Source organism: Solea solea, chromosome 21 (genome assembly GCF_958295425.1).
Source record: "Solea solea chromosome 21, fSolSol10.1, whole genome shotgun sequence".
NCBI lineage: Eukaryota > Metazoa > Chordata > Actinopteri > Pleuronectiformes > Soleidae > Solea > Solea solea.
Window position 1 is genome coordinate 2,862,513 of NC_081154.1, and position 10,926 is coordinate 2,873,438.

At 42.7% G+C, this 10,926-nt stretch overlaps 2 protein-coding genes across 3 annotated transcripts in view; one reads left to right on the forward strand and one right to left on the reverse strand.

Moving 5' to 3' along the window:
- Positions 1-1,312: 1,312 nt before the first annotated feature.
- Positions 1,313-4,596, forward strand: LOC131448548 (cytochrome c oxidase subunit 6B1). Of its 2 annotated transcripts, none has more exons than XM_058621114.1 (4): positions 1,313-1,448; positions 2,596-2,709; positions 3,225-3,325; positions 4,365-4,596. In XM_058621114.1, the coding sequence occupies exons 2-4, from the start codon at positions 2,604-2,606 to the stop codon at positions 4,416-4,418; spliced, it is 261 nt and encodes an 86-aa protein (XP_058477097.1). In that variant the 5' UTR covers positions 1,313-1,448; positions 2,596-2,603; the 3' UTR covers positions 4,419-4,596. The 2 variants fall into 2 exon arrangements, with proteins under 2 accessions (XP_058477097.1, XP_058477098.1); XM_058621115.1 differs by lacking the exon at positions 1,313-1,448 and adding an exon at positions 1,705-1,727.
- A 151-nt stretch (positions 4,597-4,747) lies between these two features.
- The window catches only part of LOC131448549 (katanin-interacting protein), a 15,171-nt gene continuing 8,992 nt past the window's right edge, over positions 4,748-10,926 (reverse strand). The window contains exons 16-29 of the mRNA XM_058621117.1: positions 10,184-10,906; positions 9,867-10,075; positions 9,706-9,784; positions 9,444-9,621; positions 9,193-9,358; positions 8,783-8,949; positions 8,619-8,680; positions 7,991-8,101; positions 7,584-7,723; positions 7,379-7,480; positions 7,130-7,290; positions 6,539-6,565; positions 6,099-6,184; positions 4,748-6,009 (exon numbers count right to left, since the gene is read on the reverse strand). Of these exons, the coding sequence (XP_058477100.1) occupies positions 5,951-6,009; positions 6,099-6,184; positions 6,539-6,565; positions 7,130-7,290; positions 7,379-7,480; positions 7,584-7,723; positions 7,991-8,101; positions 8,619-8,680; positions 8,783-8,949; positions 9,193-9,358; positions 9,444-9,621; positions 9,706-9,784; positions 9,867-10,075; positions 10,184-10,906 (2,270 nt within the window). The 3' untranslated portion in view covers positions 4,748-5,950. The remainder of the gene's footprint in view (positions 6,010-6,098; positions 6,185-6,538; positions 6,566-7,129; positions 7,291-7,378; positions 7,481-7,583; positions 7,724-7,990; positions 8,102-8,618; positions 8,681-8,782; positions 8,950-9,192; positions 9,359-9,443; positions 9,622-9,705; positions 9,785-9,866; positions 10,076-10,183; positions 10,907-10,926) is intronic.

Sequence of the window (10,926 nt, forward strand, 5' to 3'; positions counted from 1 at the left end):
GTGTCGCCCTCTAGCGTTAGAAAGCACTAACTGCGTTGGCTGAAGATGTCCATGGGCACACTGGAGCCAGTCACGTACTACGTGGGCTGGACCGCACAGTTTACCGCGTGAATAATGGCAGGGCGTCAGTCCGTGACCGTGAATGACTTCAGGAGAACGGGAAGTAGATTCTTGTAAGGAAACAATCAGCTCACGACGAAACACTCAGCCCGCCGCAGATCGCACTTTTCCTGGGGAGGAAAAGGCACGGAGCTGGCGCTGGCACTGGAGCTGGCGCTGGCACTGGAGCTGGAGGAGGAGAGTCCACTGGACCAGAGGAGTGGGATTCATTTCGAGCAATACGCCACTGATTAGAGACATCAGCTTCATTCCTCTGTGCACAAAGATATATTTTTTAGATTCATGTGTGACGATTTAAAAAATAATAATAATAATATTTGCAACTAAATTATGACTAATTGTAATTCCACTTCAAGTTCCCTTAAATTAAAGCTGCAGTGCCTAACTTCTGATGATTGTTGTTGTTGTTTATGTTTATTATTCTGCCTCACTTTGTGCAGTATCTTCACCTGAAAACACTTCACTTGACAGTCAGTGTGTTTACATGCATGTTAAAAGTCCGATCTTTAGTCAGACTAAGACAACAAATTGGTTTTCCTAATGTCATATAAACATGTCTGACTGAAATTGAGCTGGCTTAGTCGGACTAACATACCTGGATAATGCGCTTCATAGTCTGATTACTCCTACATGTATATACTTAGGTGAACTTGGCTTTCTGCACATGCTCCAAAAAGTCTGAATTCCGCAAGTTGTCCGATTGCCTGTCTTAGTCAGACTACGTTATATATATACTCAAATGCGTTTTGATTAGCAGTATCTCTTTGAGTCAAAATTGAATTACATTACTAGTCAAATCTATGTCTATGACAGCTTCAACACGTGTTGCAGCGGTTCTAGCACAGCTGTAACTATTCCTGGACTTGCCCATCATCATCATCATCATCATCATCTGTTTGACCCAGTGTCGTTTTTACAGTCCCACAATGTGTGCTGTTGTTGTTCATCACTCAAGCTACAGGGCAAAGAGCAATAAAAACACACAGAAACTAAAAGTCAACTAAAATGAAAGGCAGAATGCTTCCGCATTTAAGATCAAGTCACTACAGCGTGACGCAGGAAATAAATGTACACACTTATATACATATATATACATATTATGTTCAGAGTGTGTGTGTCACAGGTGTGTCTACACTTCACTTCAATGTGACCCGAGTCCGCCATACCATCACGATACTACTGCACGGATACAACGTCGCGTGGTGCGCACGCTCTCACTCCCTCCCACACACACACACACACACACACACACATATCAGAATAACGACACACACACCCGGTATAAAAGTCACAATAAGAGCTAGAGCCAGCGACTGCGGCAAAAAAAGGTAACGTGTACCTTCTTTATCTATTATTTTCGTTAATACATTTCATTTTAAAAAGGCTAAATGTGAATATCTCGAGAAATTAGTAACAGAGTGACTCAAAAAAACAGAATGAAAAGGCGAAGCTGCCGCCACGTCTGGATGTGACGTGAGGTTTCCGCATGTGTGTATGTTTCCTCTCACCTCGACCTCATTTGACTCCGTGTTTCTAACGATACTCGTATATTAACAAACAACTGCAGTGGAACCTGTGTTTTGTGTGCTTCTAAAGGCCTGCTCGAGGTGAACGAGGCTATATATATACATATATATATATTGATATTGATAATATATTGCCAATATCGATTAACGCGCACTCTTTTGGGGTGGAGAGGAAGTTGAATTTTGACGTTGACAAACTCTATAGTCCGATATTTTACTATATAAATATATATGAATGGATGTGTTGTGTTAAATTAGACTCGGTGTAAAATATTGGTTATTAGCAGCAGCATTCAGGTGCATGCACCAAATTATTTCCCCAAAATAGCTTCAAGCTGAAAGCTTAGCTCGAAGCTGTCACAGCGCACACACACACACACACACACACCTGCAACTGTATATGCGCTTTACCATGCATCTGAACCCGTGTGTGTGTGTGTGTGCGTGTGCAGGCACTTTATTCCCTCAGCTGTCTGCTGTGTATGATGTTTTTGCTCTCCTGAGTTGACCTTGAGTGACATTTCAATTAAAATGGCGGCCCAATAGTATTGATTCAGATTAATTTTTTTATTAGTCTTGTTATTTTTTTATTTTTTTGGAATATTTTTATTGAGAAATATGGCACATTTGGAAAAACAGCACTGTAAGCCACAGTTGTGAAAACAGAAAATAAATAAATACTTGTAATGTAATGTACATCACAAAGGAGCAGTAAAAGAACCATATTACTTCCTTGTTTTTTTCCTCTTTCTTGTTGTTATTTGTTAACAAAACATTTATGACGTCACACACGGATCAAAGGGCAACAAAACAATTTCCTGTGTTCTATCATACCTGCTGTTGTTATTGTCATTATTATTATTAGAAGAAAGCATCTCAGTGTCTTGTGCCTTCATATATAAAGTTATTGACAAATACACACGTGTATTGTTGTTGTCTCTCCTGACAGCGGTGACAATGGCTGAGGACATTAAGACCAAACTGGAGAACTACCGCACCGCTCCCTTTGACGCCAGATTCCCCAACCAGAACCAGACCAGGAACTGCTGGGTCAACTATGTGGGTAAGAAGACTGTTGCTCTTCCACCATTATACCTAAAATCAACTTATATATACATAGAAACTTTAAAAGACAAGCAACATTCCAATATTTATACCAAGTAAGGTCATGCTTAGTAATCTGATTAAGATGTGAGGTGTTGTGATTTGTGTCACGCTGTGTAGACAATGTGTACATGTACATCTTAATCAGATCATAATGTCCCACTGGAGTTTGTAAGAAAGTAGATGTAATGTGAATAAGAATAATAAGCCGTCTTTTTAATGAATAATTTTCAGACAAGCAATAAGTCTGAATAAGAGAAGTGAAGTATTCTGATTTTAGTCAGTGTCTAGACATGCACATTTTAATCAGATTATGACGTTCCACTGGAGTTTTCTCCGCAGTAGATTAAAGAAGATGGTGTTCCAATATTATGTTATCACATTGTAAACGGAGTTAAGTAAGATTGAGATTTTTGTTGTGTTGACTCTTCCTCATGTTTTAAATACTCATTGTTGTTGTCTGTCTATTAATAGACTATCATCGCTGTCAGAAAGCGCTGACCGCCAAAGGACAAGACACATTACCGTGTGAATGGTACAGGAGGGTCTCCAAATCACTCTGCCCCTCGGCCTGGGTAAATTAATAACTTTTTACTTTTCCAAAGTGTTTTTTTTCGACTGAACATATGTGTGCTACTCCCCCTCTCTCCATGTGGGCCGAGTTTGTTTAGTGTGGGTCAAACAACTTTTTATCGTCCCTCGCATTCCTGCACAGTAATGAGAATCAAAACAACACAATGTGTTTTGACTTACAGACACTGGGAAATTCCAACTTTTAACCAGAGCCAATTCGTACAGGGAGCAGTTTGAACTATTGAACCCACACCAGCTTTTCTCTAAATGGACCTAAAGTCCTAATATTACAAGAATAAAGTGAGACGATGATCTGCTGCAACCTGAGACAGGAGTTGTATTTCCGTCTGAGCTTCACAAACAAGGAAATGCTTCAATCTTTCGGCACATTAGCATCAGTGTTAGGGCTTTGAAAAGATTGTGTAGGAACCTGAGAAGGAAATCCTCTCTTTTGTGGAGGAGGAAATGGTCAACAGTGGCCGTCTGCTGCTGGTTCTCAAGAAACTATTTGATAATTAAGATTTTTTTGGATCCAGAAGGAGTCAGTGCAACAGAGGGCCCAGTGCTTTAAGGTGTATTGATTGTTAATAAACTGAAGTAAAGACGTAATTAAAATATCACATCATTTTTGGAGGCTTCTGCCGCTCAGAAATTGTAAAAAAAAGTCATAATATTACAACATTATTCTTGATATTTTATATTTTCCTTCAGTATGGCCATAATTTTCCATAGTAAACAGATAAGTTAATATCGGGGGTCAGCTGCTGGCAATTTGTTGTCAATGTGCAGAATAGGGCTGAGAGACAATTAATGGGTTACTAAATGAATAAATAACAACATTTCAGCTTATTAAATGTGGATATTTTCTGGTTTCATTGCTCCATATAAAAAATAAATCATTCAATTCTGAGGATCAACGTTGTTTGACATTGGAGAAAGTAACCGACCGATTAATCTATTATGAAAATAATCATTGTTATACCATGTTTTGTGTGTGTGTGTGTGTGTGTGTGTATGTGTGTGTATGTGTGTCTCCCTTAGATCCAGAAATGGGATGAACAGAGAGAGGAAGGAACCTTCCCGGGAAAAATCTAAGCCAGCACGCCAAGTGGCTGAACTTCCAACATGTAATCTTTACGACTTATGTTTGTGTACGTGGTGAAAATCGCCACCTTTCCACAAGTACAATGAAAACTGAATGTCATTCCTGTTCCAAATATCATGAAATGTTCAGCTAATTCTGTATTAAAATATCTCAGGATATATTTATGAACGTCGGTTGTTGTTTTTTTTAATTCCACCAGGGTTTATTATTATTAAACATGTTGGCTTATTGAGGAATGAGTGTGTGTGTGTGTGTGTGTGTGAGGTGGAGGACACTGAAGGGTTATCACGTGTTCACAGCTGACACTGTCACTCACATGTGTCGTGTACGCGTATTTTAAACTTTATTCAATCAAATAAAACCTGACATCAAATATACACATTTGAACAAGATTAGAAAAATAATTAATTAAATATTCCAAAACACCTAAATTACACAAACGATAACAGCCCCCAGGACTGAGAAACAGAGTAATCGTGGCTACTGCTGCTCAGAAATGGAAATTAAATACATAAAACTGCATTTTATATACAATTTACTCCCCATCCAGTGTAAGGAGTACATATGTTTGTTGGGGAGGGAATATTTAAAGATATCACTGGCTAATGCTGAAACGTTCCCATGCAACAAGTTAGTACAGTAAATATTGAATGAATGACAAGTAACAACACCAAGTATTATAGTGACGGTAGGACCACGTTTATCCCTCTGTATAGATTATGCTTCTCCATTTGAGGTAAGTTAATAGTATTTGCATAATAAGAAGTTTTTCTTAGTTTGAATTTTCACCTTAACTCCTAAAATAGTTGTAGCAACTTCAAGAAAAGGTCACTTGTACCACAAACAAGTTTTTTTTTGTAACCGATGCTAAGCAGATAAAAACATTTTACTTTTTCATTGATTTTTTTCACAACCAACAGTCGTCGTTGCAAAGGTTAATAAGACCTCCGTGGAAGCACTTCCAAAATCCACAGGCTTTGAAATACACTTATTTCACAGTTATAAATCACTCACGGATATAAATGAGGGTCTGCATAGCATTACGGTTGGTGGGTTGGTGCACTGACGGGAGTGTTGGTCAGTTCTCGTACCCGTCAGTGGATAAAAATCAGTAAGAAATAGCCTTATCCTGATGTGGGTGTTCTTTTGTTCCCCCAACATGCCACAAGCAGCATTATTAATAATATGTGCAGCACAAACGTCACAAGTAGCAGCCACAGATATAGTGTTTTAAAGTACGAGGCACAATAATAGGGCTGGTAAAAATGCAGCCTTCACAGGTTTCTCCTGGCACTGAGGGATGGGGGCATCGACACAGGTACGACGTGTTCCAGATAATCGGCACGTGTGGGTGGCCATTATTGTGGCGCTCTCTGTGCGCAGGTGTGTAAAACCAACTGTGCGGCGTCTGTCCTCCACTGTGGAGGCTCGGGGGGGGAGTCAGCAGCCATACATACATGGGCCCCCTCAATTTTGTCTAATTTTCTTCCAAAAGATAAAATCCGCCTGGTCCATTTCTCTGTCAGTACCTCCTCTTTCCATATTTCCCACTGTCAGTCATGCAGGTCTTAGGTCGCAGAGCTGTGTTGAGGAAGAACAAGCGTTTTTTAGGTTAGACTGCTGCCATTTTACAGATTGTTTTCCTCTGACGTGAAGTGTGGCCGACTCACCCGGATCTGCCGTCTGCTTCTTCTTGTTGTGGCGGACGACCTGGTTCTCGTTGATCATCTTCACATCCTGGTCCTCCACATAATTACTGCAAACAGAGCAAGAAAGAGAAGACGCCGCAGAGACATTCAATCCGTTTGCCTCTGTTGGAATCTGAGACAGACGACAACAACAACAACAACGACGACAACGACAACGACACAAAATGGAGGACTGACTGACTGGTGACAACGCTTGAAGCTTCAAGGTCCCAGGCCTTGAGCTCAAAGATGCTGCTGGGGGGGGTTGGAGGTCACAGAAGGCAGACATCACAGTCAAACATGTGGTGAGAGGGGTGCGGCGTGGGTGTGGTACAGTTACAAGTCACCGGAGGATTCTTCAGTACAGGGGATTGACCACAGGGAGGTGCTGACACAGGCTTTACACTGGCTCTGTTACTCACTGTGGGAGGTGTCGGCTGCCATGGGGGCTGAAGTGGAGAAGAGCACATGACTCTCTACTAAAAGCAGTGAGATTTGAACGTATTGTCTATGTCAAACCATCCATCGCGATACATTTTCATTTGGCTTAAAACGATCTCTTATTCAGAGGCAATGTGTGTCTTTTTCAGAGGTTATCTTCAGGTACACTGGGCATGTGTGTACCAGTGTAAACAGGAAGTGGATCCTCTCTTATGCAGCTGTTTGATGTGAGCTACAAACTTGACGAGGTCAAACTTGAGTGCATACGTGTTTTCACTTGAGTTTTTCGGTCACAGCCGAGTTGTGGTGGCTGATGGGAACCAATCAGGAAGTGGGTACAAAGGTCTCAGTTCTTGCCTGTCTGTACTATAACTATACTACATCACAGCTGCACAGCTGTCTGCTGTTTTTAAACTTCTCCAAAACACCAAAGTAGGCATATGAGAATGTACTTTTAAATGAAAATGGAGAAGTATGAATGCTGCCTTTTGAATTTGATGTTTTTGAATTCATTTGCAGTAGTAAGTTATAACATAACATGATATGGTCTGGGTCTCAGAGAGCGTGGGTACCTGATAACAGTGTTTCTCTCACGGTGCACAATGTAAGCATTGTCGGTGAACAGGATGGTGTGGTAGGGCACTACAGGATCACAGGTAGGCAGAATGCCCCGCGACACAAGGCTCACGCAGTCCAAGATGCCGTTATACACGAGGAGATCGTCCACCAGCAGCTGCACACACACACACGCAGACATTCAGAGTTTGCATTCTGGATGTGAAGGAAAAACGTAATTTGACAGCAGAGAGAGCTGCTTTTACCCCAAACTCCTTCACTCCTCTCTGTGGCGTCTTAGAGTAGTTCCACAACTTGATCATGGACACGGTCACCGGCTGATCGAAGATGACGTAAACACGGTTCACCTACACGGGAACCAAGCAACACGTTCAATAACAAGCTGTGATTGGTGCTCACGGTGCTCACGGACTAGTCTGTTGTCACACTCTCTTAAAAACACTTGCTCACCAGTCCCGGGAGAACCGGAGCCAGCCACATGTGTCTTCCATCATGCGTACTGTTGACTCCATCTATTAATTTATCCGGAGTCCTCACGTCACCGCTCACATTATCCAGCACATTTACACTGTCTGGAAAAGCAGCGATGTCTGGTGGACACAATTTTAAGGTACAGACATTTAATAATATGGACTGCTATTATTCATCCAGTATCTGTTATTTACCATCTTCTCATTTAGTCATTGTGTAGAAGCTGCAGAGCTAAAGTCACTAATATCAACTCTTTCTACAATATAAACCACAAGTTCAATTTCTGTAACTGTAAAAGAAGAAGAACGTTTGTAGTAATCTTAATTTATTAGCTGTGGATTCACACCACTAATCCTCAAGCTACTGAACACACAAGGGAAGGATACTGTTGTCACTGAGGCTGATCCTCTCCTGGTTCTGGTCGTAGAACTCGAGGCCGTTGAGGCCGATGTAGTACGGGTCGCCCCAGGTTGTAAACAGCTGCAGCTGAAAAATGACTGACGATTGAAGTTCAAGGAATATACAAGCCAGGCCACCTGGTATAGTTCATATAAAAAACCCTGGGTACTGTTCACCATTTAGTACAAAGGTTGTGTTTAGACTGGCCGAACAGTAACAGCATCAAAATAATATTTATTATATTATAATATTTAATAACACATATATTCACCTGGTGATTCTGAAACGGTTTTACACACCGTTTCATTATTACTTTAAAGAGAGGAAAGGCTAGAATACATCTCAAATTCTTAATCTCTGTTCTCTCTCAAGTTAGTAAACAACATGTCTGTGAAGGTTCTCAGTCATCGAGGTCATACTCGTCTTCTGTGGTTAGCTGTAGGCGACTGGACCACAAGAGACGGTTAGCAGACAACAGCAAAGTATGCAGATGTGTTTATGTGGCCTTAACCTAAAAAAAAATAATCTCTTCCTTTCATTTGCAAATACCAAACGATTACTTACAACACACACGTGGGGGGCGATTTGGCTGAGCTCAAATGAGACAAAGGATACATCCACTGGGCATGATGGGTGCTTCATAGTCCATGCTGGCCTCCTCTTGTTTCTTACTGATTCTTCTTCAAATAAAAACAAAACAACATGAATTTAAGAAAGAAAAAAGGTTAACATTTTCTGCTGAAATATGAACACAAGCACATGCAAACCGCAGCTCCTACTTGTGGTAGTCGTGGGCACTCTTGTTGTACGTGGACGTCTGGAGGAAGTCCACGAAGAGGATCTCCTGCGCAAAGTCAAAGTGACAGTTGCCCGGACCTTTCCTGATCAGGAACCCGCCCGCTGGGGAGATCGGAGCGTCGTCCAGGGACACGTGAATCACCTTCACCTGAAGCAAACGTGTGGATATTTCCAGTCTGTTTATGTGTTTGTATTTAATCTTCAGCATTAATTCTTTACAGTTCTGCATCTTCAGTATCATATTGTTAAACACTGCACATATAACTCTTATTTTCAGCAACTGTTCCGTGTTCTGTGACGGCTTCACCTTCTTAGTAAAAACTCATTTAGGTCTGTTTTTACTCAAAAGAGTAAAATTTGCTGTAAAAATGATGATTATCAAGTGTCTCACCCCTCTGTACGAGTCCTCGGGAGACTTGTTGTAGTTCCAGATACGGAGTCCAGCTATGGTTTGGGCCTTGTTGAAGGTGATGTTCAGGGTGTGGGGTTCTCCATAGGAGAAAGGGATCAGCCACATGTGCTGGTCATCGGTGGTGATGTTGTGACCATCAATGAGCCTGGATAATAAATAATAAAAAAGAGTCAGTGTGCGTGCAGTGTTTGGTGGAGGCAGCAGATTGTTCATTAGAGTTGCATGCGTACTTATCAAGTGTGCGCAGGTCGTGTCCATACTCGGGCAGGTCGTTGAGGTCGCTGGGTGAAGCACTCATCATACTGAGGTCTACGGGTAAACTCTCTCCATCTTTCCCCACCACCTCCAATCCAGTCAGGCCCATGTAGTGCGAGTCACCCCAAGTCAACAGCAGCTCCAGTCTAAGGACTGAGAGACGGTGATTTAAAAAAATATCCAGAGAAAAAACACACAAGTAAGAAAAGAAGGTAAAGAGGAACACGTGATACTCACACTTTCCAGTGTACATGCCGGGAATATGATCCATGTTTTCCTCACACTGGCTCACAGTGGGATTGAGGTGAAGTTTCATCTAAGGAAAATGACTTAGTTAAGCATTTATCAAGAGTGAAGCTGATCTAAACAAATAAATAAAAATGAAATCCTGCACTCACAGTGAGGTCTTCCTCTCTGAACCCGGCCTGAGTGAAGGGCCTTTCCTCTCCCTCTCCATCGGCAGTGCGTGGTCTCTGCAGCTCCTCTTCATACACCTGGCTCTCGCCACCCTCACCTTCACTGAGGAACGTTTCGTCATAATGAGACATGGCCTCCAGGATGTCATCGTCGGTGGTGAACAGGATGGTGTCGCCAAACTGGTCCAGCTCTGACAAAACAACCGTGTGAGGAAAGAGGAAAAAGTTGATCAAAGCACAACAAGGAAAAAAACAACAGAAACAACAGAAACAACAGTGATGCTATTGTGCTCGGTTACCTCCAGACAGAGTCCCTGAAGCTTTGGCAATCTCTCCTCTGAAGATGCACCTTCCATCCAGGAGCATTTCCACCTCTTTCACCCCACGGAAAGAGTGGATGCGCGACTTGTTGTAGTTCCACACTCGGATCATGGCCACTTGAAAGGGAGCCCCGAAATCCAGGAAGATGGTGTGGTTGCGACCAGGGGTGAACGGGGCCAACCACAGGTGCATGTCGTCCTGTGTGCGATTAATGCCGTCAATGAGGTTGGTAACAATGCGGGGGTCTTTGCCGTACGCAGGGAGAATGTTAATGTCTGGAGGATCGGCGTGAATGTGAGTCGGTCGGAGAGGCTCTCCGCTGGAGCTGAACACCTCCAGGCCATTGAGGCCCACGTAGTGGCGATCCCCCCAAGTGGACAGGATGCTGATCACCAGTCTTTGGCCCTGTGGCAGCACGGGGATTTCAAACTCGTCCTCCTGCTCCATCGATGGATCGTCATCGTGGGCATCGCACAGAGACCCCTGGGCCGTCAAGGAGGAGAGTGGGCTTCTGGGTGCTGTGGACGGGTTGACCGGGACTGTGGACGGACCGCGGCCCTGACGCTGGAGAAACTCATCGAAGATGTCTCCTTCAAAGCTCATGTTGGAGATGCGTCCGCGCTGGCATTGGTTGAACTTGATGAGAGAGTCCCAGGACTCCATGAGCGTGTCGTCCTGCTGGCTGTGCAGCAAAGCCCGAGCTGAACACAGTCTCTTGTTG